Raw genomic sequence first — 26,934 nt, 5'->3', positions numbered from 1 at the left:
CAGCGGGACGGGGTGCGAGCCCCACGCAGGGCGGCCTGTGTCACCACCCTCGCCTTCCTGGGACCCCACTTGGCTGTGGTGTGACGTCCTGCGTATGCGTGGGGCTTGTGTAGACGTCGGTGTGGAGAGATCCGGTGGTTGAAGGTTTAGCGTCTGCTGTCGTAAGGGGTGTTGGTGTGGCATTTTCTTCCTTGTGGGTCTTCGGGGTTGGTGTCAGCTGCAAGGGTGCATGGCACCCGGGGAGGGGGCGGGAGGCTCGCCGGTAAAGCCACATGGGATCTGAGATGTGAGGACACAGGGCACAGAGAGGATGGCCGAGGGGCAGCCAGTGCCGGCCCGGTGGGCATGTGCCTGGCGTGTCTGAGGAAGAGCCAGGGCCGGGCCGGCCGGAGTGCACCAGGGTGTGGAGTGGGAGAATATTAGGAGATGGTGTCAAAGCTGCCTCCTCAGGCCCCCGGGCCACGGTCAGGCCTTTGACCTGCCACCCTGGCTGCGCAGGCCTCGCGGGCGCTGGGGAAACGGGAGGCGGAGGGGTCCCAGGGCAGAGAGGAGGGTGAGCAGAACCCCGAGTCAGGAAGTAGCTGGGGGACGCGGTGCAGGCTGGGCTGGGAGCTTGGAGCTCAGGCAGGAGAGGCGGACAGACAGACAGACAAGCTGTCGGAGGCAGGCCCGGAGCAGGTGGGGCGGGGGGAGGACTGAAAGGCAAGGGCTGGAGAGCAGGTGTGAGCTGAGGGCCCAGGTGGGGCTTGGCTCCTGAGTCGGGCCCCCGAGGGGCAGGGCCGTGTGGCCCGTCAGTGACCGCCGCGCCGTGCACTTTGCCAGGTTCAACGACGAGGTGAAGCACATTAAGGTGGTGGAGAAAGACAGCTGGATCCACATCACGGAAGCCAAGAAGTTTGAAAGCCTCTTGGTACGCGGTTCTGCGGCTCCCGCCAGCCTGGCCCCAGGGTCGGGGGAGGCCCTGGCCCCCATGCCACCACTCCAAGGAGGAGAGGCCTCCTGCACCCCACGCCTTGGGGCAGTTGGGGCCCCTGAGTCAGGACTGTCCCCCGAGTCCCCCAAAGGGCCAGGTGGGTTGACCGTGGTGGACAGTGACAGGGAGGGCCCAGCCGGTCCTCCTGCCGGAGCCGGAAACCGTGGCCCAGTGGGGCCTGGTGTGGGCCAACCTCGCCCCCGGCTGCTCCCCACAGCACCCCTGCCCCGCCGGCCCCTCTCCCTGCCTCCCCGCCCCCCCCTGCGCGGTCACAGCCCAGCCAACGCAGCTCACGGCACAGTCCTTCCTGAGGCGACTTTAAGGCTGGACCCCATCATTCTCCTGCTTCACGCGGTCCATGTACTGAGACCCTCTGAGCTCTTAGACCCACAGCGGCCACCGAGAAGCGCCAAGTAAACAAGCCCCCGCACCGCCCGGGAGAGCTTCGCTGTGGCTTATGTCATGTTTCAAACAGAACCGCTGGCCGGGCTGTGCCGTGCCCCGGCCTGCTCTCCGGCCAGTCAGTGCCCGCGCCCCCTCCCCCTTTTCCTGGCTGGTGCCCGCGTGGCCTCGGCCACTGGACAGGCTGTTACTTCTAGAAGCATTTCCCTGGTGTTGGGCATGTGGGGTTCCCGCTTTCCTCCATATAAAGGGTTGCAGGAGCACCCCCGACCTCAGCATTTCACGGGCTTTTCCTTTAGAAACGTTTGCGAGAGAAATGACTGGCTCAAAGGTCTTTGGGATGCCGGCCACCCGCCCTGGGCCTGGTGCTGGGGGAAGAGGAGGAGGGGGGCTCTCGAGGGTCCAGGAGAGGAGTCCCCTGTGTGAACCTGAGGAGATGGCAGAGGGCGGCCGGGACACCCAGGAGGCCTGCCTGGAGGCGGCGGCAGTCAGTGGGCGTGTCCTGCAGGAGCTGGTGGAGTACTACCAGTGCCACTCTCTGAAGGAGAGCTTCAAGCAGCTGGACACCACGCTCAAGTACCCCTACAAGTCCCGGGAACGTGCGGCCTCCAGGACCTCCAGCCGGTCCCCAGGTAGTGCCCGGCCCCCGGCACCCCAGTGCTCCCCGGAGCTGTTCATTCTGCCCCAGTTCCCCGGCCCAGGCCCCACTGCCCACCTGCCTTCAGGAAGGCTTCCGTGGGCCACGCTGACCTAGGCCCAGAGCAGTGGCCCTGGCACCCCAGCCCGTCACCAGCACCCTCCCCAGCCGGTGCCCCGGGGGTCTTGGGTGTCGGGTGAGGACTGCCGCTCTGAGCTGCTGCTCTGAGCCTGGCTGCCTTTGCTGAGGTCAGCATGGGGAGAGAACAGATGGGACCCGTCTGTCCTTAGATCCCTCCCGGTGCCCTAGCCCCCCAGGGCCCTGCTGTGCGGGAGCCAGGCCAGCACCTCTGTGCAGACCGGGCCCTGCGGCCCAGGCCAGGGGCTGGCGGGGGGGACCCTGGAGTGGGGGGCAGGCTGGCCCGAGCATTCGGCATCCAGCCCAGGACTCACCCTGAGCCACCCGCTTCCCCCAGCCTGCAGGACCTGCAGAGCCGTGGGTCCACCCGGGCAGAGCAGGCCAGGAGAGGCATGGCGGGCCTTTAGTGAGCACCTACTGTGTGCTGGGCAAGGGGCCGCCCCTGGGAGAGGCGGCCCGATTTGTTCTCTGGGGGCAGGTGCAGAGAGCTGAACTGGGGGGAGGGCACCACAGAGGTGGCCACTGTGCCTGGCCCGGGTGGACCTTGAGCCCCCCCCCCCCATGCCCCCAGCTCCTAGGACGGCCTGGGCCCCATCCCTGCCGTCTGCGACCGTGTGCGGTGGGTCCCGTGGACGCTCCTCTGCCCCCTTTCACGTTCTCTCTCGCCTCTTTGCAGCTTCCTGCGCCTCCTACAACTTTTCTTTTCTCAGTCCTCAGGGCTCCTCCGCTCCCTTCTGGTCAGGTACCGCTGCCCCGGGGCGTGGGGGCCTGGCACGGGCTGCCTGCTGGCCCACCCCTGCCTGCAGGTGTCCCAGCGGCGGGGGGCTGGGGGGGCAGGCGGGGCTGCTGCACCCGAGGACCCCGGCAGGCTCGGCGCTGCGCTCACTGCTGTCACCCTTCAGCACGCTCACCCGATGGCCGCTCCCCAGCTGCTCGGCCATCGTCCCGCGTTGCTCACCGAGAGCTCTGCCTCTGGTAGCGGCTGACGGCCAGGCGGCCGCCCTGGGAGCAGGGAGCAGACCCAGACGGCCCCACTCGGTGCTGTCAGAGGGGTGGGGGGACTTGGGGGACGGGGTCTCGGTGGCCGACCACACGGCCCTCCCTCCGCTGCCAGAGCCAGAGCTGGAGCCCTCCCAGCTGCTGTGCCTGCTCCCCCTCTGTCGCGGTCACTGTCACCTGCCCATCAGGACTCCTGGGTCCTGGGGAAGCGGGTCCAGCGGGGTTTCCAGTTTGGGGCCCTGGAAGGGGGGCCTGAGGGAGGCAGGCACCGTGCCCTGGGGTCCCGTCAGGGTGCTCCATCGGAGTGAGGGCTGGGAGCTGTCCCCTGGCCTGTGGCGCCCGTGCACCGGACCCACGGGGGGGGGGGGGGGGCTCGCAGGCGCTGTGATGGTCAGAGCACGGCGTCTGTCCCTGTCCCCGTGGCAGCGCGGTCATGGCCTGCGATGGCTCCCAGGGTGGGTGGTGCCCGCTCTGGTTCCCTCCACGGCGATCTCAGACCACAGAGGAGCGAGGGGCCCCGGGTCTGGGGCCTGGCTGTCCCTCCAGCGCCGTTATGCCACCCGGCCTCCCGCCGGGGATGGGCCAGACGCCTGGGGAGAGAGAGCCAGCGCGGCCCGAGCGTCCCCCCGCCCCGGCTGGGCCCTGCCCGCAGCCCGGTGACGCCGCCCCTCTCCCCACCAGTGTTCACGCCCCGCGTCATCGGCACGGCCGTGGCCAGGTACAACTTCGCGGCCCGGGACCTGCGGGAGCTCTCGCTGCGGGAAGGCGACGTGGTGAGGATCTACAGCCGCATCGGCGGGGACCAGGGCTGGTGGCGGGGCGAGACGAACGGCCGGGTGAGTCTGCCCCCCCCCCCCCCCCCCCGCCTCCCCTGCTGAGGGCCACCTTCCCCCGACGGAGGCCTCAGTCTCTGACTGCCCGCCCCCCACCCCCTGCTCCCCAGCTCTGGGGAAGGTGTTGTCATGTATCTTCAAAAAATTGTTTTTATTTTTAAACATATTTTTATTGATTTCAGAGAGGAAGGGAGAGGGAGCGAGAAACACCAATCAGTGATGAGAGGGAATCATGGACCAGCTGCCTCCTGCTCGCCCCACACTGGGGATGGAGCCCACCACCCGGGCCTGGGCCCTGACCGGGATTCGAACCCTGACCTCCTGGTTTGCGGGTCACCGCGCACCCCTGAGCCACACCGGCCGCTTGTGTCTTATTCTACGTATTTTAGCCCATAGCACCCACAGCGCCCACAGCGCCCATAGCGCCCATAGCACCCATAGCACGACTTGCTTTAGGCAGTCTGAGCATTTAGATTCACTTTTCCTGGGTCCTCCCGGCGTCCTCCTATTTCCGCCCAAGACCAGTTCCCGCTGCCGGCTCTCCCTCCTCCTGGGCTGTGCTCCGTGCGAGTCTGTCTGTCGGTCCTTAGCTTTTGTTGGATGGGGACACGTCTTCATTCCACTCTCTTTCTTAACACCGGCCGGTGTAGCTCGGTGGTTGAGCATCAACCCGTGAACGAGGAGGTCAGGGTTCGATTCCCGGTCAGGGCACATGCCTAGGTTTTGGGCTCGATCCTCAGTGGGGGGCGTGCAGGAGGCAGCCGACCCATGATGCTCTCTCATCATTGATGTTTCCCCCTCTCCTTCTCTCTTCCTCTCTGACATCAATAAAAACAATTTTGTTATGAAAGGAAAGTTGCCGTTGGAGAGGCTCTGGCTAATGCTCTTCCCCCAGAGGCTGTGTTTATTTTCCTGGCGGCAGCTGGAGAGGGCGGGCTTGGCGTGAACGGCTCAGGGCTGTGCCTTTCGGGGCCCCACCTACTCGGGGCCGGGGCTGCACCCGGCTCTCAACCTCTTCTCCAGGCTGGCATCGCCGTTTGAAGGACCCCCACCTCCACAGCCCGTCCTCGCCCTGTCCCAGCACGCATGGCGCGTGTGCATGCACACACACACATGCACACGCACACGCACGCGCGCACACGCACACACATGCATGCACACACGCACGCACGCGCACATGCATGCGCGCACACACACACGCGCGCACACAGTGATCTGCCGTCTCCTTCTTTTCAGATCGGCTGGTTTCCTTCAACCTACGTGGAAGAGGAGGGCATCCAGTGACAGGGACGCAGGCAGGACTCGGGGACTGCTGTGGGCGTCCGCGTCCAGTCCTGGGACCCAGAGGGGGACATGCCTGCCGACCTTCCATCTCCAACAGCCCACGGGGATGGGGAGGGTGTTCAGAGTCCTAACCGCAAACCGTGCCCCGCCCGTCTGCCCTCGGGGCCTGTCCTGGGTTCGCCGCTTGTACATAGAGGAACCGGGCGGCTTGCATGGCTGCCCCGCCGGAGCGCCGAGGCCAGAGCGCCCGGGTCGAGTGGGCCAGCGCCGGGCGGCAGCCGAGGGTGGAGCTCGTCTTGCTCCGTCCTGTCCGGGCGGCATTCAGAAGCCTGGGCGGCAACAGCTGATGCCGTGGGGGGCGGGGGGGGGTGGCTTCCCCCACTTCGCTCAGCCCTGGACTCAGCCCTCCTGCTTCCTGCTGCTCCCAGGGTGACTCGGGCGTAGGAGAGGGCATTGGAGGGGCCTGGCCGTCCCCTGACCTCCCCGTGTCCCTCTGCCCCAGGGCATGCGGAGGAACCCCCCCCCCCGGCCCCCCGCCGGCACCTCTCAGGAAGGTGCCCTGGGAGCGAGGGACCTCCCCCCTGCCCCCTGCCCCCTGGTCGATGGTACTGTCTTTGCCCGAACCCGAGGCTGTCTGTCCTGCCTGCTGCCGGGAGACGTCTGGAGACCCGATGCGGGCGGGAAGAACACGGCGTCCCCTTGCTGTCCCTGCTGCTCACATTCCTGTCCAGCAGGGGGCGCCACGCTCCCGTGCGGGGTGCCCTCGGGGTCTCCTGTGTCCTGCAAGGGGGTCTCGCCCTGGACGGGTCTTCCTGCCGGGAGCTCCCATAGCTCGTGAACGGGCCCCGAAATAAGTGCTCTTGGGGGGCTCTGCCCTGCGGCGCCCCCTCCCGCCTCCCCTGGCCTTGGCCTCTGGCTGCTCGGCCAGACCCTCCCTGCCTGGATGTTGCATGAGACCTAGTGACATGCTCCCTCCGAGCCCCATGCCAGGGCTGCCCGGGGCCTGGGCGCCATGGTCCGCTCCTCCGCTTGGTCAGCTGCACGGCCCTGTGCCAGGAGCAGGGCCAGGCTGGGCCCCCGCAGCCCCGGGCTTGGGGAGGAGGCGGGAGGGTCCGGGTGGCGGGCAGCGGAGAAGAGAGGGGGCAGCTGGCAGGGGCTGGAGACGGGTGAGGGTCGCGGTCGGGGCGGTGAGCCAGGGGGGAAGAATCCGGCCACCGGGGCGCACCCAGCACTTTGCGCCGACCCCCGGCCGCGAGCCCCGCGGGGGGAGACCAGCCCCTTTCTGTTTACTGCTGTCGAAGGTTCTGTTGTTTGTTTTTCGTTTGGCTTGTTTGCTTTTTAAGGGAAAAAGAAGTTTGTAATTATTTCGTCCAGAGCTCCTGTTATGTGTCTGTGAATATAAGGAAGAGATTTTTAAGAGCGGGAAAGTGTGTATATCTGAGGCCACCACGAAGCGCCCGTGCACCTGGGCCACTGGGAAGGCGGACTCGGGTCCCGGTTCCTGCGATGGTTTTCTCTGTTTTGAAACACGGGCTTGGTTTGGTTGGTTTGGGGCAGGAGGGGAGGCGGGCCAGGCGCAGGCGGGGATGGGCCGGTTCCGGTTCCGGTTCTGGCTCCTTAGGCAGGAGGCGGGGCACCCTCTGGAGGGGCTGCAGGCCGGGGCCTGGGATTGGCTGTGAACATGGAGCCCGACGCATGTGGGTCAGAAGCCCGGGGTCCCACAGCTGGGGGCGACCCCAAATGGAACACAGACTGTACATTTGCCAGGAGGTTTTTCCAGACCACGGTTTTTACTGCAAATAAACCCAAGTTCTTTCCTGCGGGAGGGGCGTGGCCGCACTCCTGGCTCCCCGTGTCTGTCTCCTGGGACACGCCTGGGGCAGGCACAGGCCTTGGGGTGGCCCCGCCTGGGGCAGATGCCAGGGCCACCAACCGGGCGCCTCCTCCGGCTGGCACAGCGCCCGGCTTCTGGGGAACCCTCTGCTGTCCTCCCTCTGGGTGGACTCGAACCCCAGCCCTGCCCGTGCCCTTGCCCTCCCAGCCCGCTTCTCCACAGGCGAGAGAGAATGACTGCTCTCCTGAGGGTGGGGCTGGGCCTCAGGCAGAGGAAGCAGCAGGTGGAGACCTTTCTCCCTCTCGGGGCAGCATCCAGAGGCGTGGAGCCCCCCACACCCCGTCTCCCATTCGCCACCTGCACTGCCCTCCTCACTCCCATCCTGGCCCAAGGCGGCTGCTGGAGCTCCTGCCACCGAGGCCACGGGCAGAGCGGACCCGGCCGCAGGGTGCCCTCCCCTCCCCACCCGGAGCCGGGGCACCGGCCGCTGCTGGCTGCGAGGGCCGGGCATGCAGGCGCTGAGCTGGCACCCGGCCCCTGGGAGTGTGGGCCTGTTACTGAGGAGACGGGAGTGTGGCTGTGGGGCGGGCAGGCGGCCGCAGGACCTGGCTCACGGGGCCGTGAGGATCAGCTGAGCCTGGACCTGGGTCGCGGCTGGCACTCGGCAGGTGTCAGACTTGGTTACGAAGGAGGGAGGCGGGTTCAGATAGTTGAGATGACACAGGCCGCCCCCTCCCTGGGAATTTCACAGCCGGAGCCACCTCGGGCCTGTTGGTTCCCACACCAGCTCCGGGGAGCAGAGAGCCGGTGGCCTGAGGGGAAGCTGCTGCAGCCACAGGCGGCCGCTGGGGGGCGGGCATCAGAGCATCTGCTGTGGGTTCAGACCCAGGGATGGTGGGTGCCCGCCTGTCGGAGGACCCGAGTGTGGACGGGGTGGTGTCGGCAGGGACGAGGGGTCTGCAGGCCCAGGGTGACCCGGGACACTGGAGGCAGATGGCAGCCGGGCGCTCCCGGTCGGTGAGGGTGAGGGCTGGCCGCCCGGGCACCAGGCACCACGGCCCCGAATGCCGACAGCTGCGGGTCCCCGGGGCAGGGCCACCGGAGCCTGTGTCCCGAGCTGTAGCGACGCCCCTGGATGGAAGTCCCCCAGGTGAGCCGCCGGCCAGGGCTCCAGGTGCTGCCTTCACTTTCCAGAAACAGGATGGGAAGCAGCCGGTGCCCGGGACGTGCCCGGGACAAACTCACTGGACGGTTCACCTGGACTTCGAAGAGGAAGAACATGAGCCCTGGCCGGTGGCTCGCTGGGTAGAGTGTCCTCCGGGGACACCAAGGCTGTGGGTCCCCTCCCCGGTCAGGGCACACACGAGACCCACCCAGTGGACATGTGGATCAGTGGAACAACAAATCAATGTTCCTCCTCTCCATCTCTCGTCAATAAATTAAAAGAAAAAGATGAAATAAAACCCCACTTGGCGTCAAGCACGGTGAGCAGGTGCCTCTGGGAGAGCCCGTGCGGGAGCTCCCTGCGGAGAAGGTGTGAGCCGGCTGGGCCCACGCTGCCCCTCCCGGTGCGGATCCCCCCAGGCTGGTCTTAGGGTCCCTCCTGGGGTCAGCTCTCCCAGGTGTTGTACTCACACGTGGCCACCAGGGGGAGGTGTTCCCTGCAAAGGCTCAGCCTCCCCCTCTGTCATTGCAAGACCCTCCTCCACTAGGGTCCCCTCTGGGGGTGCTCCTGCCCCTGGAGCCGGAGAGAGGAAGCTGTCTCTGCCCCCTCCACCACTCCAGTGGCTGGGGGTCCTGGTCAGGGGTCAGAGGCAAAGAGGCCGGGTGGGGCCTGGCCAGCTGGACCCAATGGGCCCCATCTGAGTGTGTGTGGCCAGGGTGTGGCCCAGCTCTATAGGCGAAGCTGGGAAGACTGGGTTTTCATAGGAGATCTCTGGGCACCTCCCGCAAATGTAGCCACAGCCGGGGCGGCCAGCGCGGGGGCCCGGAGGGCGCGGCTGACGGAGCTGGGGCGGGGAGGTGTTTGTGGGGTCTGGTGCCCTTGGCTGCTGTGTCTTTCCCTCCCGCTACCCTCAGAGAGGGGACCCACGCCCCAACCCGTACCCCATGGCCAGGAGATCCTCGAAGCTCCATCCGTCTCCCCGTGGGCAGAGGTGGTGCCCCAACTGTGGGCGCTGTGCCCTCGGGCGACATGAAGCACTGGGCCCGACCGGCCCCCACGGGCTCAGCCATGGCAAGCGACCAATTTCACCTCCACGTTTCACTCACAAGTAACACTCGAGGCAAATCATGGGCTGAGGTGGGAGCCCCCCATGAAGCTGCCCACACCTGCCGGGGGTGCCGGGGGTGCCCCCGTTCCTGGGAACGCCTGTGTCCAAGTGGCCGAGCCCCGAGCCGGTCCCACCTGCCCCCTGTGTGGGCGTCGGGGGAAGAAGGAGCCCTCCTGCCCCCAAAGATCCACCACTTACCCCGGACAATAAACACCGGCCTTCACGCGGCCGTTGGGGTAGTTGTCATCATTTTTTTAAAGGCTCACACTTAGTGCAAACCCCGCCCTCCCTCCCGAGGTGCTCCGGACCCTCCCCTGGGCCACACATCACCCAGGCTGTGCCCAGGCTGTGCCCAGGCTCAGTTTCCCCATCCCTACAATGGGCGGCAGTCATTCTCACTCAGTGCTGGGCACACTGCCCGCCCAGCGGGTGCTCCAGGTGCACCGCCCACAGGCCACGGGGCCAGGTGTGGCTGACGCCACTTCCTCCGTCAGATGCCAACGCGTGTGCGGTTAGGCAGCGTCCCTCAGGGCCACAGGCAGTGTCCCCTGGCCCCTCCCCCTGCTCCACCCTGGACTTCCGCCCAGTCAGCACTCGGCCTGCAGACGCCTCCCTGTGCCGGGGAGCGTGCGAGCAGGCGGGGCAGAGGGCGGGCTGGGGCCTGCAGGTGGGGCCGACTGGACAAGAGGGGCTGTCTCAGGGCGGCCACGCAGGCAGGGGCGCGTCCCGCTTTGCGTGGGTGGGGGAGGGTCAGGGCCTGGGAACATCGTGGTTTTCTGACTGGCACGTGGTTTTCTCCAAGAGCACGGACAGGACAGGACAGCACAGGTAAATGTACAGAGCCTTCCCTCAGCGGACCCTGCAGGGCTCTCGTCCCCGCTTGCCCGGTGGGGAAACAGGCTCGGCCAGGGGGACCCGCCCCAGGTGGTACAGCAGGTTGGCAGCAGGACCCTCACTGGGTGCCCCTCACTGGAGCCTGGCCACCTCCTGAGCTGTGCCCTCCAGCACCCAGGGGAGCCGAGGGGCTCGCCCCTCCCCCAGACCCCGCCAGGGCCCGATCGGTGGCCTAGCTGACCACAGCCAGGCCTGGCCCTCAGCCACCGCCCCTGATCCAAAGTCCAGGGGCCACAGCTGCCCATTTGGCAGGTGATGGTTGGCACCAGCTGCTTGACTTGTGTGCGGGGCCACGGCAGGCAGGCTGTCCCAGCTGCTGCCCAGGGCTACGGTGCTCAGTGCGTCACTTACCCGTGTACCGCGCCCAGCCTTCTCAGGAGGACAGGCCATGCCCTTCCTCACCCTCTGACCTGTCCTTCACCCATCGGGTGAGTGCGGCCCTGACTCAGGCGGCTGCCCAGGCCAGCCGCCCAGTGACCGGGCTGGTGTCCTCCCAGCCCCGGACCCTGAACCACCCCTAGGAAGCCTGGTGCTGGCAGAGCCAGGGACTGAGTGATGGGCTCTGTCCCTGTGGTGAGGACTCAGAACGGTGGCAACACCTGGTCAGGCCAGCGCCCAGGCCACCTCCTCCAGGACACCCTCCTGGGTTTCCTGCTGGGAGGAAGGACCCCTTGCTCGGGAGCAGCCGCTGCACAGCTGCCTCGCTTCCTCCTGGAGGGACCCCAAGTCCCCTGAAGGCCGGGACTGGGTCCCTGCTGTTGGTCCAGGCCGTGCTTTGTACGCAGTAGGTGCTCAGTAGAAGTAGAGGGCAGACCAGGGAGCAGCAAGAGGGAGGACCGCCCGGTGCCGACGATATGAACCCAGTTATGTGACGGACGGTATCCGTCCCAGCGGCTGGCATGCCTCTGCTGTCCACTGGCCGTAACTTAACCCAGTGGGGCCAGGGGGCCTGTTCTCCGCCAGCACCTTTTCCCGTGCTGCACGTGCACAGGTGTGCGTGTCCTGCCCGGAGTTCTCTGGGCGCCTCCCCTGCCTGCACCAGGCACCATGCCCCCGGCCGTCAGGCGCAGGGTTCTCGTCTGTCTGCCTTGCTGTGTGGCCAAGGCAGCTGGCTCCCCACCCGCCTCCCCGTTCCCCCAACATCAGCGTGGAGGGCGGCATCCCTGTCCCGGGAGCCAGGCGCTGTGCAGTGGGAAAGCCAGAGACCCAGGGGCCACCCCGTCCCCGGGGGATGGGCGCTCTGCAGGGCAGGAAGCAGGCAGCGCAGGGGCACAGGCGGGGAGGGGGCAGCCAGACTGCCCTGCGGCTAAGGCAGGGAGCGCCGCCCTGTGGGTGGGCAAGGGCAGGCGGCCAGGCCTGTGTGCTGAGGCTCTGGGCCACCTCCCCAAGGGCCCGCAGAAGGCGGTGTGTGTGTGTGTGTGTGTGTGTGTGTGTGTGTGTCCTGCCGGCCTGGGCCCCGCCTGGGAGCTCGGCGGGAAGAGCAGGCAGGGTGCGCGGTCCCCGCAGGCAGCAGCCTGGGACCCCTGTCTTAGCGGAAGTGAGGCCACCAACCCATCCCCGGGGGTGGCGATGGGGCTTCGGGGTTCGCAGCCCCGCTCTGCCGCCCTCGGAGCTGCCTTCTAGGCCGCTGCCCCAGCGACCCGCGGTCTGGGCGGCGCGTCCTGGGTGGTGGGCGGGGCGGGGCGGGGGCGGGGCGGGCGGGGAGAGGGGGGACAGCGCCGGGGGAGGGGCGGGGCGAGGAGGGACTGGCCAGGGACCGGGCAGGGGAGGGGCGAGGAGGGACTGGCCAGGGACGGGGCAGCCCAGTTCCGCTGCTCAGGAAGGAAGACGCCGCCAGGCGGGCGGGCGCTCCCCGGTGGGCGGGGTTGGGACCGCCCGGAGTTGGGGGACATCTGTCAGCCTCTGGCAGCTGCGCTCGGTCGATAGTTGGGCTGGGTGGGCGGGACCACCGGCCGCGGTGCGGTGGCGGGGCCTGGGCCAGCTCCCGCCCCTCCACCAGGTCCACCAGGTCCCGCCAGGTCCGCTGGGTCCACCAGGTCAGGGCCGTGCAGGGACCGCCCCGCCCCTTGGCCCTGCAGCCTGCGCGGGGGCTCCCCTGGCCCCTACGGCTCAGGGTGGTGGAGGCTCACCCCGCACCCGCACCCGCGGGTCCTGCACCCTCACCCCTGGTGGCGAGGGGGTGGGAAGGGCTGGAGGGCCCGCGAGCAGGTTCATGGTGAAGCAGCGGCTGCGAGAAGGCGGAGGGCCAGGTGGAGAGCCGGGACTGGCCAGCGCGCGGGCGGGGCCGTGGCCGCCCCCCAGGAGCGAGGGGGCGGGTCAGAGGCCGTCAGGGGCCGGGCAAGGCGGTGGGGGCGGTGGGGGCAGGTGCCCAGGCGGGGAGAGTTTCTGGCACCCACGTGAGGCGGCTTCCACAGCGGACGCCACTTGGGCTCCTGGAAGGTAAGTTCAGGCTCCGTGAGGGGTGCGCCCCGCACCCGGACCAGCTGCGGGGGAGGGCAGGTGAGTGTCAGACGTGGGGCACAGGGGGGCGGGGAGGACTGCGGGGCGCTGCCCCAACCTCCAACCCCCCCCAAAGCCTCTCAGATCACAGCTCCCTGCTGTCTCCCTCCCCCCCCCCCCCCCGAGAGGGTCACCCAGCTGGGGCAGGGCAGCCCTGCCTCCGAGAGCTGGGCCCTGCACCCCAATCTCCCAGGCCTGGCCCCCAGCTTCCCCTCCCCACACCAGGCCCTGTGACGCCTGCAGATGAGGTCAGGGGAGGGCAGCAGAGCCCGCCAAGCACAGCCTGGCGTCCCCGAGGACCACGTCCGGGCCTGTGGCCTGGTTCAGCCTCCTGTGCCTCAGTCACTCCCTGTCAACGAGTGACAGTGGCCTCAGAGCATCCGCTGAGCGAGGCGGGTGCCCCGGGCGCACTCCCAGTGGACGGGCCTTTCTCCATCAGTCCGTTGGCATCCCTCCCGATGATTCATGGCAGAGGCACGCTCACCCCCGCGCTTCGGGTCATGCCAACCCCTCGAGCTCCTCCTGCTCCTCTAACTAGGGGATCCCCCCCGCGGGCAGGGCCGGGCCCACCCCCAGGGACTCCTCTCAGCACCTCTGTCCTTAGGAGATGGGCTCCCCGTCACGCTCTCCTAATTTAGAGATTTTTCTGGCTGGGAAGGTCTGGGAGGGCTTCCTGAAGGAGGAGGGACGCCAAGTGAGCCCTGAAGTCCACCGGGAGGACTCTGAGGAGGGGCAGACCCATCACTGCCCTCTCACCTTCTCCTCGGGTCCCAAAGGGCGTTGGGGCCGACCAGGCAGAAAGGACTTGTGTCTGGGGTTGGGAGGGGAGTTCCCCAAGGGGTCGTGTGGGAGCCAGGCTCGGGGGTCGAGTGTCCCTGTCTCAGGGCTGCCCGCCACCTGCCCTGTGACCCCCGCGCCCCGTGCACACCGCCGCCCCCTCCCGCCCTCCTGGCTGTGTGTCCAGGTGACTCCATCCTGCACCCCAGCCCCAACCCCTGTTCTCATCACCCCTAGGCCACTGCGTCCCCTCTGGTGGCTCCCACCTCCCTCGTCTCCCCAGTCTGGGCACCACCCTGCAGTGCCAGACCCCGTCACCAGGCCCACCCCGGGAAGTGCCTGGGGCTCTCAGCTGTTGGGACAGCCCCTCCCCACCCCACCCTTGCCCGGTTGCCTTCTGTGTTCTCTGAGACCCGAGTGTTTTCTTGTCCTTGGTTCTCAGGTCCCCTCCGGTCCTCCCGGCCCTGTCCTGGGGTAACCCCACTTCCCAGGCCTCATTTTGGCTGCTCCTCTCCACCCTCCCCCCAACAGAGCTCCCCCGCCAGCACAGCCCTGCCCACTCCACTCCCTGGGCTGGCCGGGACCTTAGGCCCCCACCGTGGTGCCCTGGGCCCCGCCAGGCCCTGACATGTGTGCACCAGGCCCCAGCGGGCCCTCAGCGGATGAGCAGGAGCACACACGGGCTGTGGCAGGAGGGGAGCCTGAGGGGTACAGTGGGGGGGCCCCGCCGCCACGGCGCCTGTCCACACCTGCCAGCCCGACTCTCTCCCCAGCTCCCCAAGCTGCTGACACCTGGCGTCGCCATGGCCTCGCTGGGCCGAGCCCTGCGTGCGGCTGCCACACGCCCTCGTCGGAGCCCTGCTCAGGGCCTGGGGTCTCGTCCCCTGACCAGCGGGGCTGGCCCCGCCACCGAGAAGAGCGTGCCGTACCAGCGGACCCTGAAGGAGGCCCAGGACCCTGCGGCCGCCCGAGGCCCAAGCCGGCCCCTGCCCAGCGCGGCCGACGTGGTGGTCATCGGCGGGGGCAGCCTGGGCTGCCAGACCCTGTACCACCTGGCCAAGCTGGGCGTGAGCCGCGCGGTGCTGCTGGAGCGGGAACGCCTCACCTCGGGGACCACCTGGCACACGGCAGGTGGGCGGCTGCAGGGAGGGGGCTGGGGAGGAGGCGGGAGGGGGACTAGACTCAGCGAGGAGCCAGGACCACAGGCCAGAGGCAGCTGAGCGGAGCCGGGAGGGGGGCTGGTTGGGGGCCCTGCTTGTCCCCGAGTCTCTGAAGCTGTGGGGGGAGGAGGGAGCAGACGCTGCCTGTGGGACCCCGGAGGTCAGAGGTCAAAGCGGAGACCTGAGCTGGGAGCCAGCTGTCTGTTCAGAGCGAAGCCCTTCACGGACAGTCACCAGGGTGAGGGGCGGACCCGGGGCAGGAGGGAGGATGGGGCGGGCCATCCAGGTGGTGCAGACGGGTCCTCCGGGCCACCAGCTGTGCCTGCGAGTCCCTCCTAACCAACCAGTGCCCGTCAAAGGGCGCCGCCCCTCCGCCCCAACCCGGGGCCCAGCTCCCAGCTTCCAGGGATAAGCACTCCAATTCCTCCACCATCACCCGTGTGAGGGCGAGGCCCTGACCATGAGCTGGAAAGCCTTCAAGCACCACACATGTTGGGAGGTGACCTGAGGCCGCCACACAGCCTCTGCCCCCCGCCCCATCCCATCAACCTGTGCCCCACTCCCCCACTGCCCCCGTCAGCCTCTGCCCCAACCCCCCACTGCCCTCCATCAGTGGGGGCAGCCTCGGCCCTCACTGTCTCGGCCTCACCCGGCCTCCATTCCCAGACTCGCTCTGCGGTGTGGGTGAGGGGTGTTGGGTAAAGTAATCCAGCCTCACAGGCCACCCTTCCCCCTGGGACGGCTCAGCCCAGGCCTCAGCACACGGCACCTGGCACATGGCACCCAGCACATGGCACACAGCACCTAGCACACGGCACCCGGTACACGGCACAGAGCACCCAGCACCCAGAGCACGGCACCCAGCACCCAGCTCATGGCACAGAGCACCCAGCACATGGCACCCGGCACCCAGCAGGCACTCTGTAAATGGAGCCTTTGGTGTCACTCCGAGCTGCCTGAGGCCCAGGAGGCCTGTCCTAAAGCTCAGCCTGGACCCTGTCATTTCCTCGCCAGCCTCTCGGCTGCCTGTGGTCAGCGATAAGGGCTGGCGCTGCCTGATTCTCGGGGGGGGGGGGGGGGGCCGGAGGAGGGTGCAGCTCCCGCGCTGGGACCCACGGTGCCCCTCCCGCCAGGCCTGCTGTGGCAGCTGCGGCCCAGCGACGTGGAGGTGGAGCTGCTGGCGCACACGAGGCGTGTGGTGAGCTGCGACCTGGAGGAGGAGACGGGGCTGCACACGGGCTGGATCCAGAACGGGGGCCTGTTCATCGCGTCCAACCGGCAGCGCCTGGATGAGTACAAGAGGCTCATGTCGGTGGGTGCGCCCTGCAGGGTGGGGGTCGTGTGGGTGGGTGCGCCCCTGCAGGGCGGGGGCATGCAGGTGGGTGCACCCTGCAGGGTGGGGGTCGTGTGGGTGGGTGCACCCTGCAGGGTGGGGGCGTGCGGGTGGGTGCACCCTGCAGGGTGGGGGTCGTGTGGGTGCAGGGTGGGGGTCGTGTGGGTGGGTGTGCCCCTGCAGGGAGGGAGCCCCGACAGATCTGGTGAAACCCTGGTGCTGCCCCTGGTGGCTGGGCCTCTGGGAGGAGCCTGCCTCTGAGCCTCAGTCCGCTCTCTGTGAAATGGGACCGTGGAGGCGGAGACGCCAGGCAGCGGGGTCTGTCGTCTGGGTGGCGCCCGGGCCCTGGGCGTGGCGGCTGAGCTTCCTGGAGGAGGGGTCAGGGCTGACCCTCGGAGCCGGGCGGGGGGGACAGTGGCCGGAAGGGCTCGCTCCTGAGGGCTCAGTCACTGTCCCCCGGGCCCCTAGCTGGGCAAGGCCTACGGCGTGGAGTCCCACGTGCTGAGCCCGGCGGAGACCAAGAAGCTGTACCCGCTGATGAACGTGGACGACCTCTACGGGACCCTGTACGTGCCGCACGACGGGACCATGGACCCCGCCGGCACCTGCACCACCCTGGCCAGGGCCGCCACTGCCCGGGGAGCGCAGGTACCGGTGGCCCCCGGCCTGGGTGCCCTGCTCCCAGCCCAGCCCTCCTGCTACGGGCCCGGGAGCAGAAGGCAGGGGCAGGCGCCATCCTCACTGCCGCTGCCGTGGGCCTGGGCCGGCGGGACCTCTCCGCCGTGTGGCCGCTCCTGCACAGGCAGCGATGCCGCGTCGGCGGGGGTACCCCTCCCCCACTCCCCGCGTTCCTGCCCCGCGGGCCAGTGCCTCCCCACCGCCTTCTGTGGCCTTTACCTTCTGTTGTCGGTGGGGCTGCCGCCCGCGTGACTGACCCTCAGGGCACACGGTAGACGCAAACACCTTCTAGTCAAATGAGCCTTTTTAAAGCCCCTTTATGGAAAAGAGCCACGTGTGGGGCCCAGGTCTCCAGGCCAAGGAGTGTGTGTGTGGAGTAGCTCCCAGGGCTGGGGGGGCCCCGTTCCCGGGAGCGTCGCCGAAGCCTGGCCTGTCGGCAGCAGGGTCCCCGTCCCGTCGGGCTGGGGTGCGAGAGCCCCGGGTGGCAGCCCCTCTCGCTCCCAGGTCATCGAGAACTGCCCCGTGACGGGCGTCCGCGTGCGGACGGACGACTTCGGGGTGCGGCGGGTGGCGGCCGTGGAGACAGAGCACGGAGTCATCCAGACGCCCTGCGTGGTCAACTGTGCAGGTGGGACGGGCCCGCCTCCGCGCGGCCCGCTGGCCACCCTCTACCCGGCCCTTCTCCAGGGGGAGGGCGCCAGGGGGCCGCCAGGGGGGCCCGGGGTCGGGGCAGACAGGGTGGCACAGAGCTGACCACCCGCCTCTGCCCGCAGGCGTGTGGGCGGGCGCGGTGGGCCGGATGGCGGGGGTCAAGGTCCCGCTGGTGGCCATGCACCACGCCTACGTGGTCACCGAGCGCATCGAGGGCATCCAGGTAGGCGCCCGAGCTGGGTCACGAGGGCTGGCGGGGGGGGGGGGGGGGGGGCGCGGGGCCTGGTCGGGGCCCAGCACTTACACGTGGGTGGCCCAGTCTGTGGCTGGCGCTCCGTGGAGGCGCGTCTGGAGGCGGCAGAGGGCCCGGCCGGGAGCATGGAGCGCGGGCCGGGGCGTCTGGGTGGGGACGGTGAGGCGAGGCTGCCCTTGGGTAGGGTCCGGCCCAGCACGGAGGGCCTGGGAGCCTGGGCCCTGCCCCGGACTCGCCTGCTTCCCTTCGGTCACTGGAAGGGAAGGGGTCCCCCTTGACAGGGTTCCCCGGTTCATGGAGTTCCTGTAATTGAGGGCACCCCTCCTCAGGCTGCTCTGTGTCCCCACTGGATGGGCGCCGGGGCAGAGAAGTCACCCAGCTCAGCAGGCAGGACGAGCGAGGCCCCGTTCTGTGGGGAGAGCTCTGGGTGGCCACCAGGGGGCGCCCTCAGACCGCCGTGGGCTCCGGCGGCTGAGCTCGCGCTGGGAACTGGCAGAGGGGGCCGGGCTGTGACCCAGGCAGGGGCGCCCAGGGTGTCCACAGCGCCAGGACGTAGGCAGCCCTGGTCCCGCTGCTGCCTGACCTCAGGCGCCTCTCGGGAGAAGCTGAGCCATTGGCCAGGGCCCCTCTGTGAACTTCAAGGTCAGAGCCAGCTGGGCTACTCGCTCAGTCACCGACGCCGCCCCCCGGGGCCCGTGTGCCGCGGGGGTCCAGGCTGTGCCCCCGGCAGCCCCAGAACCTCGGAGGCTGTGCAGGAGGAAAGAGGGGAGTTGGGGCGGAAGGCCGGCCCCCCGAGGCCGAACCTCGGAGTTGGGACCTGGAGAGGAGCCGGCCTCTGGCCTCTGACCGCAGCCTCCACGCACTCGCTCTCACTCACGGGGTCCCGGCTGCGTCCCGCCCCGGGCGGGGCTCCGGAGGGGTGGCGGGCTCCCCACGCCTGCTGCGTCCCGGCGGGGCGGTGTCTGGCTTCGCTTCTTGGTTAAGCCCGTGGTCAGTGCCTGCGATAGGGCGACGTTAACGTGCTGACTCCCGGGCGGTCAGTGTCCGGCTTCCTGTTCCCTGGAGTCGGTGGTAAATCGTAGTTTTTCTGGTTGCCCAGTTTCCCACGGAGCTGTCACGCATGGTATCTGTCTCTTCTGTCTTTCTATCACCTGTCTACTAGTTTTAAAATATGTTTGTATTGACTTCAGAGAGGAAGGGGGGGGGGATAGAACCATCAATGAGAGAGTCATTGGAGCCCGCAACCCGGGCCTGTGCCCCGACCGGGAGTCGAACCGTGACCTCCTGGTTCACATGTCGACACTCAACCACGGAGCCCCGCCGGCCGGGCCGTAGCCTCCTCTTCCATGAGGGCCCCTGGCGCCAGCGTCTGGAGCGTCTCCCGGCCACTCTGGGTCTCTACAAGGAGTGCCCAGTCCGCTGTCCAGCGGGGAGGGCAGCCCACGGCTCCCCCCAACCTGCAGCCTCTGGGCTCCCCTTCTCCAGCCTCAGACCTCGGGGCTCCCCCAGGGCAGGGCCAGGCCTCGGCTGTGTGGGGTGGGCATGGCGGGGACCCTCGCCCACCCTGCTGTTCACACTCATGCACACGCACTCTCTCACGCTCACTCACACGCATGCGCACACGCGTTCCGCCTCGCCCCCTGCAGAGGGACCTGGGTGTGCCGCCCGCTCCGTCTCTCAGCAGATTGGAGGGACAGAGGGAGGCACCGGCTGCCCCTGCTCCGTCTCCGCACCCCAAGTCCCGGCTGTGGCCCCGCCCCCCATCCACTCTGCACCCCCGTGGTGCTGGGGCCCCCCACGTGCTGGTCTCTCCTCTGGGGGGCTGTGCCCTTCTCTCCCCGCCTCCCTCCCACCTCCCTCCTTTGCACACCTTTGCTGCTCTGTCCTGGGTTTGGGGAGGAGAGGCTTGACGGGGGCTGGTTTGTCCCCCGTGTAACCCGAGGCCCCGGGTCCCCTCCTCCTCAGGGTCCTACGGGAGGCGGCGGCAGGTGGGCCCGCCGTGGGCCTGGGGCCCGGTGGAGGCGAGGGGCCCCGCGCCCGCCCTGGCTGACCCACGGCCTCTGCTCTGCCTTCCAGAACATGCCCAACGTCCGTGACCACGACGCCTCGGTCTACCTCCGCCTCCAGGGGGACGCCCTGTCCGTGGGCGGCTACGAGCCCAACCCCATCTTCTGGGAGGAGGTGCGACTCGCAGGGAATGGGGGGGGGTTGGGGCTGTGTCTCCATGTGGAGAAGCCTCCCGCCAGGGAGCCCCCGCCTGCAGCTCCTGGTGGCACTGAGCCACGCAGGCCCCGGCCCACAGCGTCAGACCCGCCCTCCCTGACCCGAGCACCTGGCCTGCCAGCAGGTCCAGACCTCGGCAGGGGGAGGGCTCCCCTCGAGTCCTCTGTCCGGCAGCCAGCAACACCGTGCCCCGCCCCCTCGGCCACCCAGGCACGGTGGCCGCCCTCTCATTTCCATGCATTTAGTCCACAGCTTGAATGGATCATGACCCGTTTGGGTCAGATTCTGTGTTACTTTCTGGGGAAACAGGGAGACAAAGATAAAAGTCCCTGTCCCAGGGGACCTGTATTTTGGTGGGGAGACGTTCAAGACTCCAAGGAATACTGAGCGCGCTCGCTCGAGGAGGAGGCGCCTGAGCAGGGCCCCGCGGAGAACACGTGGGAGAGGAGCTGCGGGGGGAGGTGGAGGCCCTGAGGTCAGGCTTGCCCTCCTCGAGTGAAGGAAGGTCCGCGTGGCTGTGGGTCAGCGGCAGCTGGGGGCTGGGCTGGCTCGTGCAGGGCTTTGCAGACCACAGAGGAGCCACCGGGATCCACAGGAAGCTTCAGAGCCAGTGGGCGTGATGAGACTCAGGAGAGCGTGAGGGAGGAGGGCGGGGACGGGGGCCTCCAGGCAGAGGCCACGGCAACGGACAAGGGCAGAGCTGGGGGACCGGAGGGCAGACAGGCCCTGCTGATGGGCGGTGAGGGGGGGACAAGCTGGGGGCGGCTGTGGGGACAGCCCAGCCGTCACTCACCTGAGGGGAAGCTGCACCCCCCACGGGCGGCGTCACAGGCAGGTCCCGCCCTCCCCAGGTGTCGGACAAGTTTGCTTTCGGCCTCTTCGACCTGGACTGGGACGTGTTCACCCAGCACATCGAAGGGGCCGTCAACCGGGTGCCTGTGCTGGAGAAGACGGGGGTCAAGTCCACGGTCTGCGGCCCAGGTGAGCGGGAGGCCTGGGGGCGGGGGGCTGGCCCTGGAGGCTGCCCTGCTGGGTCCCTCTGCTCCCTGGTGGTGGGCACTGCTGTACCCTCCCTGCAGGCCGGGGCCTGCGCGTGGCGGGGCAGGAATGTGTCCCGAGGGGCACGCGGCCAGGCTGCCTCCGCCCCAGGGTGAGCCCCTCGGCCGAGCGGGCAGCCCCGTGCAGCCTGGCAGGCGGGACCGGGCCGTTAGGTGGCTGCAGCCGCTGGGGCAGGGAGTACAGGGTGCTGGGTGCCTGGGGGGCTGCCTGGAGGAGGGGCAGCCCAATGGAGCCTTGAGGGGGAGCAGGCCGTGCGTGGGCCGGAGACGCGCTGCCCGCCGTGGCTCCCACAGGTCATGGGGCGTCCCCCTCCCTCCGGGCGCACACAGGGCCTGTCTAATGCCCAGCTGATGCAGGGGGCGCTCGCCCAGATCAGGGCTGTGGGGGAGGCTCCGCAAGGTGCTGTGCTGCCCAAAGGGGTCCCGAGTTCTCTGTGACTCGGTGTCATCATCTGTGAAGTGGGTGACAGCCACCCAGCAGGGACAGAGCGAGGAGAAGCCACACGCAGGCAAGGGCGCGGGCCTGGCCAGTGAACTGCGAGTCCCCAGAAGCCGGGGCACAGCCAGTCCACAGGCCACGCGGGAGGGGGGGCAGGACGGGGCGGGGGAGGAGGGTCCAGCCCAGGGCCATGGCCTGCGGGACGCCCAGCCTCCACCCCGCATACTGGTGTCCGTACGGCCCCGCGGAGCTGTCCCAGGGCCGACGGGAGTGTTGGTGAGGGCCGCCGCCTCTCCGGGAGGCCAGGGCGCAGGGCGACCACAGGGGCAGGATTTGGGGAGCAGGCGATGACTCACCGCCCCCACAACCTCTGGGGGAGGGGACGGCAGTGAGAAACGCAGGCCGGAAACCATCCCAGCGCAGATAACCGGAGCCTCAGCCTAATTAGAGGAGTCAAGTCATCGCCCCCAGGAGCCTCGCCTGGGGGGATGTGTGTGAGGCGTCTGGGGTCTGTCTCCCAGGGCAAGCCCGCAAGTGTCTGGGGAAATCGCCTCTCCCTGCCAGGGGCCAGCACAGCCCGGGGCCAGCACGGCCAGGGGCCTTTGGCCTCCAGAGTGGAGCAGGGGAGCCCCAGGCCCTCGCCTTCGGGGAAGCAGGGAGGGGGGTAGCGGGCAGAGCTCTGTTCCTGGGAGGAGCTCTGTTCCTGGGCGGGAGGTCGGAGCCAGGATGGGGTCTCGCCTGCCCTGCCCTGAGGGCCCTGGCGCCCTGCATCTCCGTGTGGCTCAGCCTTGGGTCCTTCGTTAAACATTCACAAGACCTTGACCCCTGAAACTGCTCCCGTGGGAGTGTCCTCACGGCCCGAGGCTCAGGACTTCCTGCGGCCGCTGCATCCCAGTGCTCGTGGGGTCAGCAGCCCTGGCCTCTCTCCTTTTCTCTTCAGTTTTTTTTCTTTTTAAATTTTAGAGAGAGGGAGAGGGAGAGAGAGAAACCTCTATGAGAGAATCATGGACCGGCTGCCTCCTGCACGCCCCACACTGGGGATCGAGCCTGCCACCCGGGCCTGTGCCCTGACTGGGAATGGAACCGTGACCTCCTGGTTCATAGGCTGACGCTCAGCACTGAGCCGCACAGTTTTGAAAGTATCTGCCCTACGGCAAAGCTGTCAGTGTAGCTGTAAATGCGGCCGGAGGCATCCGAGCGGCTCCCTGGAGGAAGTGGCATTGAGTGGGTGCTCAGGACGGGGAGGGTCTGGGTGAAGGAGCATGTGCAGACCCCTGCCTCCACCCCTGCCCTCTGGGGAGGCCCCACCCCAGGGGCACGCAGCCTGGGGGGCTCAGGCCGCCCTTCCTTCCAGAGTCCTTCACGCCCGACCACAAGCCCCTGATGGGGGAGGCGCCCGAGCTCCGAGGCTTCTTCCTGGGCTGCGGCTTCAACAGCGCAGGTGGGTCCGGGCAGCCCCCCCCACCCCCCCGCACCGCGGTCTCTCCTGCAGCTCCCGGGGCTCCCCCAGGCGGGTGAGGGGCTCCCCCAGGCGGGGTGAGGGGCTCCTCCAGGCGGGTGAGGGGCTCCCCCAAGTGGGGTGAGGGCTGGCCAGGAGCCCTGCGCCCACAGGGGTGGGGACAGAGGCCTGCAGGGACGGGGTGAGGTCCCGTTGGGAGGCCTGCAGCGCCCCAGGTGTGAGATCCCCGGGGGATGGGAGGGCCCGGGACGGGGCTAGCCGCTCTGAGATGGGCTGCAGACTGTGGCTCCCCTCCCGGCAGGAATGATGCTGGGCGGCGGCTGCGGGCAGGAGCTGGCCCACTGGATCGTCCATGGGCGCCCGGAGAAGGACATGTACGGCTACGACATCAGGCGAGTGCACCCGACACCGGCGGGCAGGGCTGGCTCCTCCCCCGCCGCCCTGGGACCTGGGTAGATAGCCAGGGCTAGAGAGAAAGGAGCCCTCCCTGAAACCTGGGGGGCTTCCTGGAAGAGGAGGCAGTGAGGGAGGCCAGGAAGGCTGCCAGGAGGGGGCGGTGCTGAGGCTGCCTGGGTCTGGCAGCTCCAGGGCCCCTTACAAGTTCCAGGACCTCTAGTCCCAGCGCCTTGCCTGGCCCGCAGGCCAGCTCCGGGGTCAGCGGGGGGTCAGATCCTCCCACTCGGCAGATGGGAGGCGGAAGGGGCTGCGCGGCTGCCGGGGGCGGGGCTGAGCTGGGTGTTGGTGCGTGTGTGTGTGTGTGTGTGTGTGTGTGTGTGTGTGTGGCTGGGAGCCAGGTGCCCCCACGCCGAGCAGTGTCCTCCCTGTGACCTGGGTGAGGTGCGTGCGCTGCTCGGTCGGTGCCGGTAAACCCTCCCCCCAGGCCTGCGCCCGGCGGCGCTGAGTAAACCCGTGCAGAGGCCGCGGGGCACTGAGGTCAGGGCTGGGGTGTCCTAGTGGCCCGCGAGTCGGGGGTGGTGACACAGGTGCCCCCAGACAGGCCTGGGCAGTGAGGTCTGTGGGCCGGGCTCTGTCCCCAGGCTGCAGTCCTGGCCACAGCTTGGGGGGCAGCTCTGTGTTCAGGCAGCTCTGCTGTTTCTGCTCCTGGCAGACAGCCCCCCGGGACACCCCGCTGCCGGTAGGGTGCAGGGTACAGGCTCAGCTCAGCACGCCCGCTCCTCTGCTCGCCTCCTCCCTTCCTAGCCTGAGAGGACATCACGCCCATGGGGGTGTCCGGCCCCCGGGGATGGGCTGACAGGCACCGAGACGCCCCAGGGGCCACCTCCTCGGGGCGCCTGGCGGCGTGGTCTGTTGTTGCCTGGCGTCCGCCGGGGCTGTGCCACGTGCTCTCCCAGGCGGGGCATGTTCCCGAATGAGGGATCTGAGGGCCGTGGGGATGGACCGGTCCAAGCCCGCCTGCTACGAACAGCAAGGAGGCGGCACCGAGGGGAGGGGACCTGCCTGAGGTCACCCAGTGCTGCCGGCAGGGGCAGGGACCCGCGTCTGACCCGGCCGGGCTGGCGGCTGTCGTCTCCCCCCCCCCCCCCCGCCTCCCCCCCCGGCCTCTGGCTGGAACCAGACCCACTGGGCCCACACCTGCCTCACGGGTGGCCTTGGCGCACCAGTGTCCCAGGCAGCAAAGGCCTGTCCACCCCGGCTGCCGGGTCTGGCTCCCTCCCAGCGCCTTCCCAGGGCTGGTGTGTGGCTGGAGGCAGAGGGCACCCCTGAGAGCTGGGGGGGGGGGCTGGGGGAGGAGTGAACTCCTGGGCTCACCCTCCTGCAGGGGCCACGCAGCCCAGGAGAGACCGCGGATGCCTCCCGGGCCGGGGGCGGGGAGGGGGGGCTCTGGTGGGGACGGGGAGGGGGTTCTGCCTGGGTCCCTGGTCCTCGGCCCCCACAGCAGTGACGGGGCCTCCACGTGTGACAGGCGCTTCCATCATTCGCTCACGGACCACCGCCGCTGGATCCGCGAGCGCAGCCACGAGTCCTACGCCAAGAACTACGCCGTGGTCTTCCCCCACGACGAGCCGCTGGCGGGCCGCAACATGAGGACAGACCCGCTGCACGAGGTGTGCCTGGCGGCGGGCTCACTCTCGGCGGGGGGGGAGGGGAGGGGGGTGTCCGGGAGGCAGTGCCTGTGGGGCCCCACCTGCGGGCGGCTGGTGAGGGGGTGGCTCGCTCATTCCCAGGCGCTTCCTAATGGGAGGTGCTCAGGGCGTGCCCCTGGGGTCTTCCCTGACCGCTGGTGGGGGGGCAGAGGGGTTGTTCTGGGGGCAGGTGGGCGCCATCCGACCGGCCTGCAGAGGAGAGGCGCTCCTGCGTGCGCAGCTGCTCCATGCCTGTCCTCCTGCCGTGGCAGTCCCCGCTGCCGTTCCTCTTGGGTCACACCTGGCAGTGGGGTTGCAGGGCCACCATCATGCACCGCCATGCACCATCATGTACCACCACGCACCATCACGTACCACCACGCACCATCACGTACCACCACGCACCATCACGTACCACCATGCACCATCATGTACCACCACGCACCATCACGTACCACCACGCACCATCACGCACCATCATGTACCACCACGCACCATCATGTACCACCACGCACCATCATGTACCACCACGCACCATCATGTACCACCACGCACCATCATGTACCACCACGCACCACCACGGCTGCGGCCTAAGCACAGAACCCACTTCCCAAGGCCTGGAGGCCCCGGCCCAGGCCCAGGCGCCCGCCCACCGGCTCTCCCAGCGTTTGCACGGCCGCCTCTTGTCCGAGCGTGGGGGACAGAGAGCAAGGTCGAGTCCCTGGAAGGACAGGCCTCCCCCTCACCACCTCCTTTCACCCCAGTCCCTCCCAGAGGCCCCATCTCCAACCAGTCGCCCTGGGCTCGGGGCTTCCACGTGGGAGTGGGAGGCCAGCGGTTCAGTCCTCAGCAGAGGGTACAGCTGGGGGGCTGTGGGGAGGGCGCTGGGGGGGAGCCTGGGGGGCGTGTGGGCTTGTGTCCGGCTCCGGCCAGGATCTCTGGGCCCCATACGCCCCGGGGTGTGAAGTGGCAGCTTCGGTCGCTGTCTGCCCTGCTCGGGGGTGTCGGGCCGGCGTGAAGGGTGCTGTCCCCCCTCCCGCAGGAGCTCCTCGCGCGAGGCTGTGTGTTCCAGGAGCGGCACGGCTGGGAGCGGCCAGGATGGTTTAACCCCGGAGGCGCGGCCCCGGTGAGCAGCCCCCACGTTTCCCTCACCCGCCAGGGGCTGCAGTCCTGCCCGGCCCGCCTCGGGCCCTGAGCCCGTCCGGCTGCCTGTGACTCGGGGCACTGGCTCCGCAGAGGCCCCCACAGGTGCCGCCGCCCACAGGGCCCTGCCCCGGGAAGCTGGTGCCCACGGCGAGGCCGGGCACACGCCCCGGTTTGCAGGAGAAATCAGTGTCTCCCCGGAATCGGGTTCACGTATTTTTGGCAACTGCAACTGCTCATTTGTGAGAGTGGGAGGGCCTCGCAGGAGGCTGTGCTTCTGTGTCGGCTTCTGAGCTGGGGTTTCAACCACCCTGGCCTCGGGGCGCCCTCCTGGGCCTCCCCCTTCAGTGCCCCCCAGGGGCCCAGGCCCTCAGAGAAGAGTCAGACCACCGTCTGTGAGCCCCTGGGGGGCCCTCGAGGCAGCGCGCGAGGCTTTCAGCCGGTGGGGAGGTAGCTGGTCCTGATGGGAACAAATGAAAACCCCTTTCCCGTTGTATATCCTGCCATCCCCTCCCAGCGCCGCCCCTTCCGTCTCCATAGCAACCCACATCCCCAGGAGTGTTCCGGGCCATCGACAGGGGAGCCAGAGCCAGAGCTCCCGCACGCCTCCGCTCGGGTCTGAGCCCCACGGGTGCCGTCCTTCCTCCTGAGGCCTGTAGGGACCCACCTCCCCACACAGGAGCCCAGGGCCGCCCGGGTGCAACCCACCGGGAGCCCTCGCCTGGGACAGGTCTTCCTGTCCCCGCGCCTCAGGGTCCTCACCTGTAGCAGGACCCTCCTCCTAAGAGAGGAGGGACTCTGAGCAGGACTTGGTCCCCGACTGCCATGGCAACAGCCTCAAGAGTGGCGCGGGGCCACCCACTCTTCATCCCCATCCCTGGCCGCCCCCCACTGCCTGGGCGTGGAGTCG

At 68.8% G+C, this 26,934-nt stretch overlaps 2 protein-coding genes across 5 annotated transcripts in view; both read left to right on the top strand.

Moving 5' to 3' along the window:
- Window positions 1-6,639, top strand: part of VAV2 (vav guanine nucleotide exchange factor 2) — a 102,347-nt gene extending 95,708 nt beyond the window's left edge. For 2 of the 3 annotated variants that reach the window (XM_059658439.1, XM_059658438.1), the window contains exons 24-27: window positions 823-910; window positions 1,884-2,007; window positions 3,831-3,985; window positions 5,219-6,639. In XM_059658439.1, coding sequence (XP_059514422.1) covers window positions 823-910; window positions 1,884-2,007; window positions 3,831-3,985; window positions 5,219-5,266 — 415 coding nt within the window. In that variant the 3' untranslated portion in view covers window positions 5,267-6,639. The remainder of the gene's footprint in view (window positions 1-822; window positions 911-1,883; window positions 2,008-3,830; window positions 3,986-5,218) is intronic. The other variant, XR_009447760.1, reaches the window with a different exon arrangement.
- Window positions 6,640-10,068: 3,429 nt separating this feature from the next.
- Window positions 10,069-26,934, top strand: part of SARDH (sarcosine dehydrogenase) — a 38,764-nt gene continuing 21,898 nt past the window's right edge. Inside the window, exons 1-12 of one of the 2 annotated variants that reach the window (XM_059658436.1) lie at window positions 10,069-10,201; window positions 14,317-14,674; window positions 15,837-16,015; window positions 16,505-16,684; window positions 17,219-17,342; window positions 17,488-17,588; window positions 19,695-19,799; window positions 20,693-20,822; window positions 22,693-22,779; window positions 23,099-23,189; window positions 24,722-24,863; window positions 25,924-26,007. In XM_059658436.1, the coding sequence (XP_059514419.1) occupies window positions 14,347-14,674; window positions 15,837-16,015; window positions 16,505-16,684; window positions 17,219-17,342; window positions 17,488-17,588; window positions 19,695-19,799; window positions 20,693-20,822; window positions 22,693-22,779; window positions 23,099-23,189; window positions 24,722-24,863; window positions 25,924-26,007 (1,551 nt within the window). In that variant the 5' untranslated portion in view covers window positions 10,069-10,201; window positions 14,317-14,346. Of the gene's footprint in view, window positions 10,202-12,560; window positions 12,707-14,316; window positions 14,675-15,836; window positions 16,016-16,504; window positions 16,685-17,218; window positions 17,343-17,487; window positions 17,589-19,694; window positions 19,800-20,692; window positions 20,823-22,692; window positions 22,780-23,098; window positions 23,190-24,721; window positions 24,864-25,923; window positions 26,008-26,934 lie in introns of those variants that run through there. The other variant, XM_059658435.1, reaches the window with a different exon arrangement.

Source organism: Myotis daubentonii, chromosome 11, assembly GCF_963259705.1.
Source record: "Myotis daubentonii chromosome 11, mMyoDau2.1, whole genome shotgun sequence".
NCBI classification, from domain to species: domain Eukaryota; kingdom Metazoa; phylum Chordata; class Mammalia; order Chiroptera; family Vespertilionidae; genus Myotis; species Myotis daubentonii.
The sequence above is the reverse complement of the archived record's forward strand: the minus strand, read 5'-3'. Positions and strand labels throughout refer to the sequence as shown.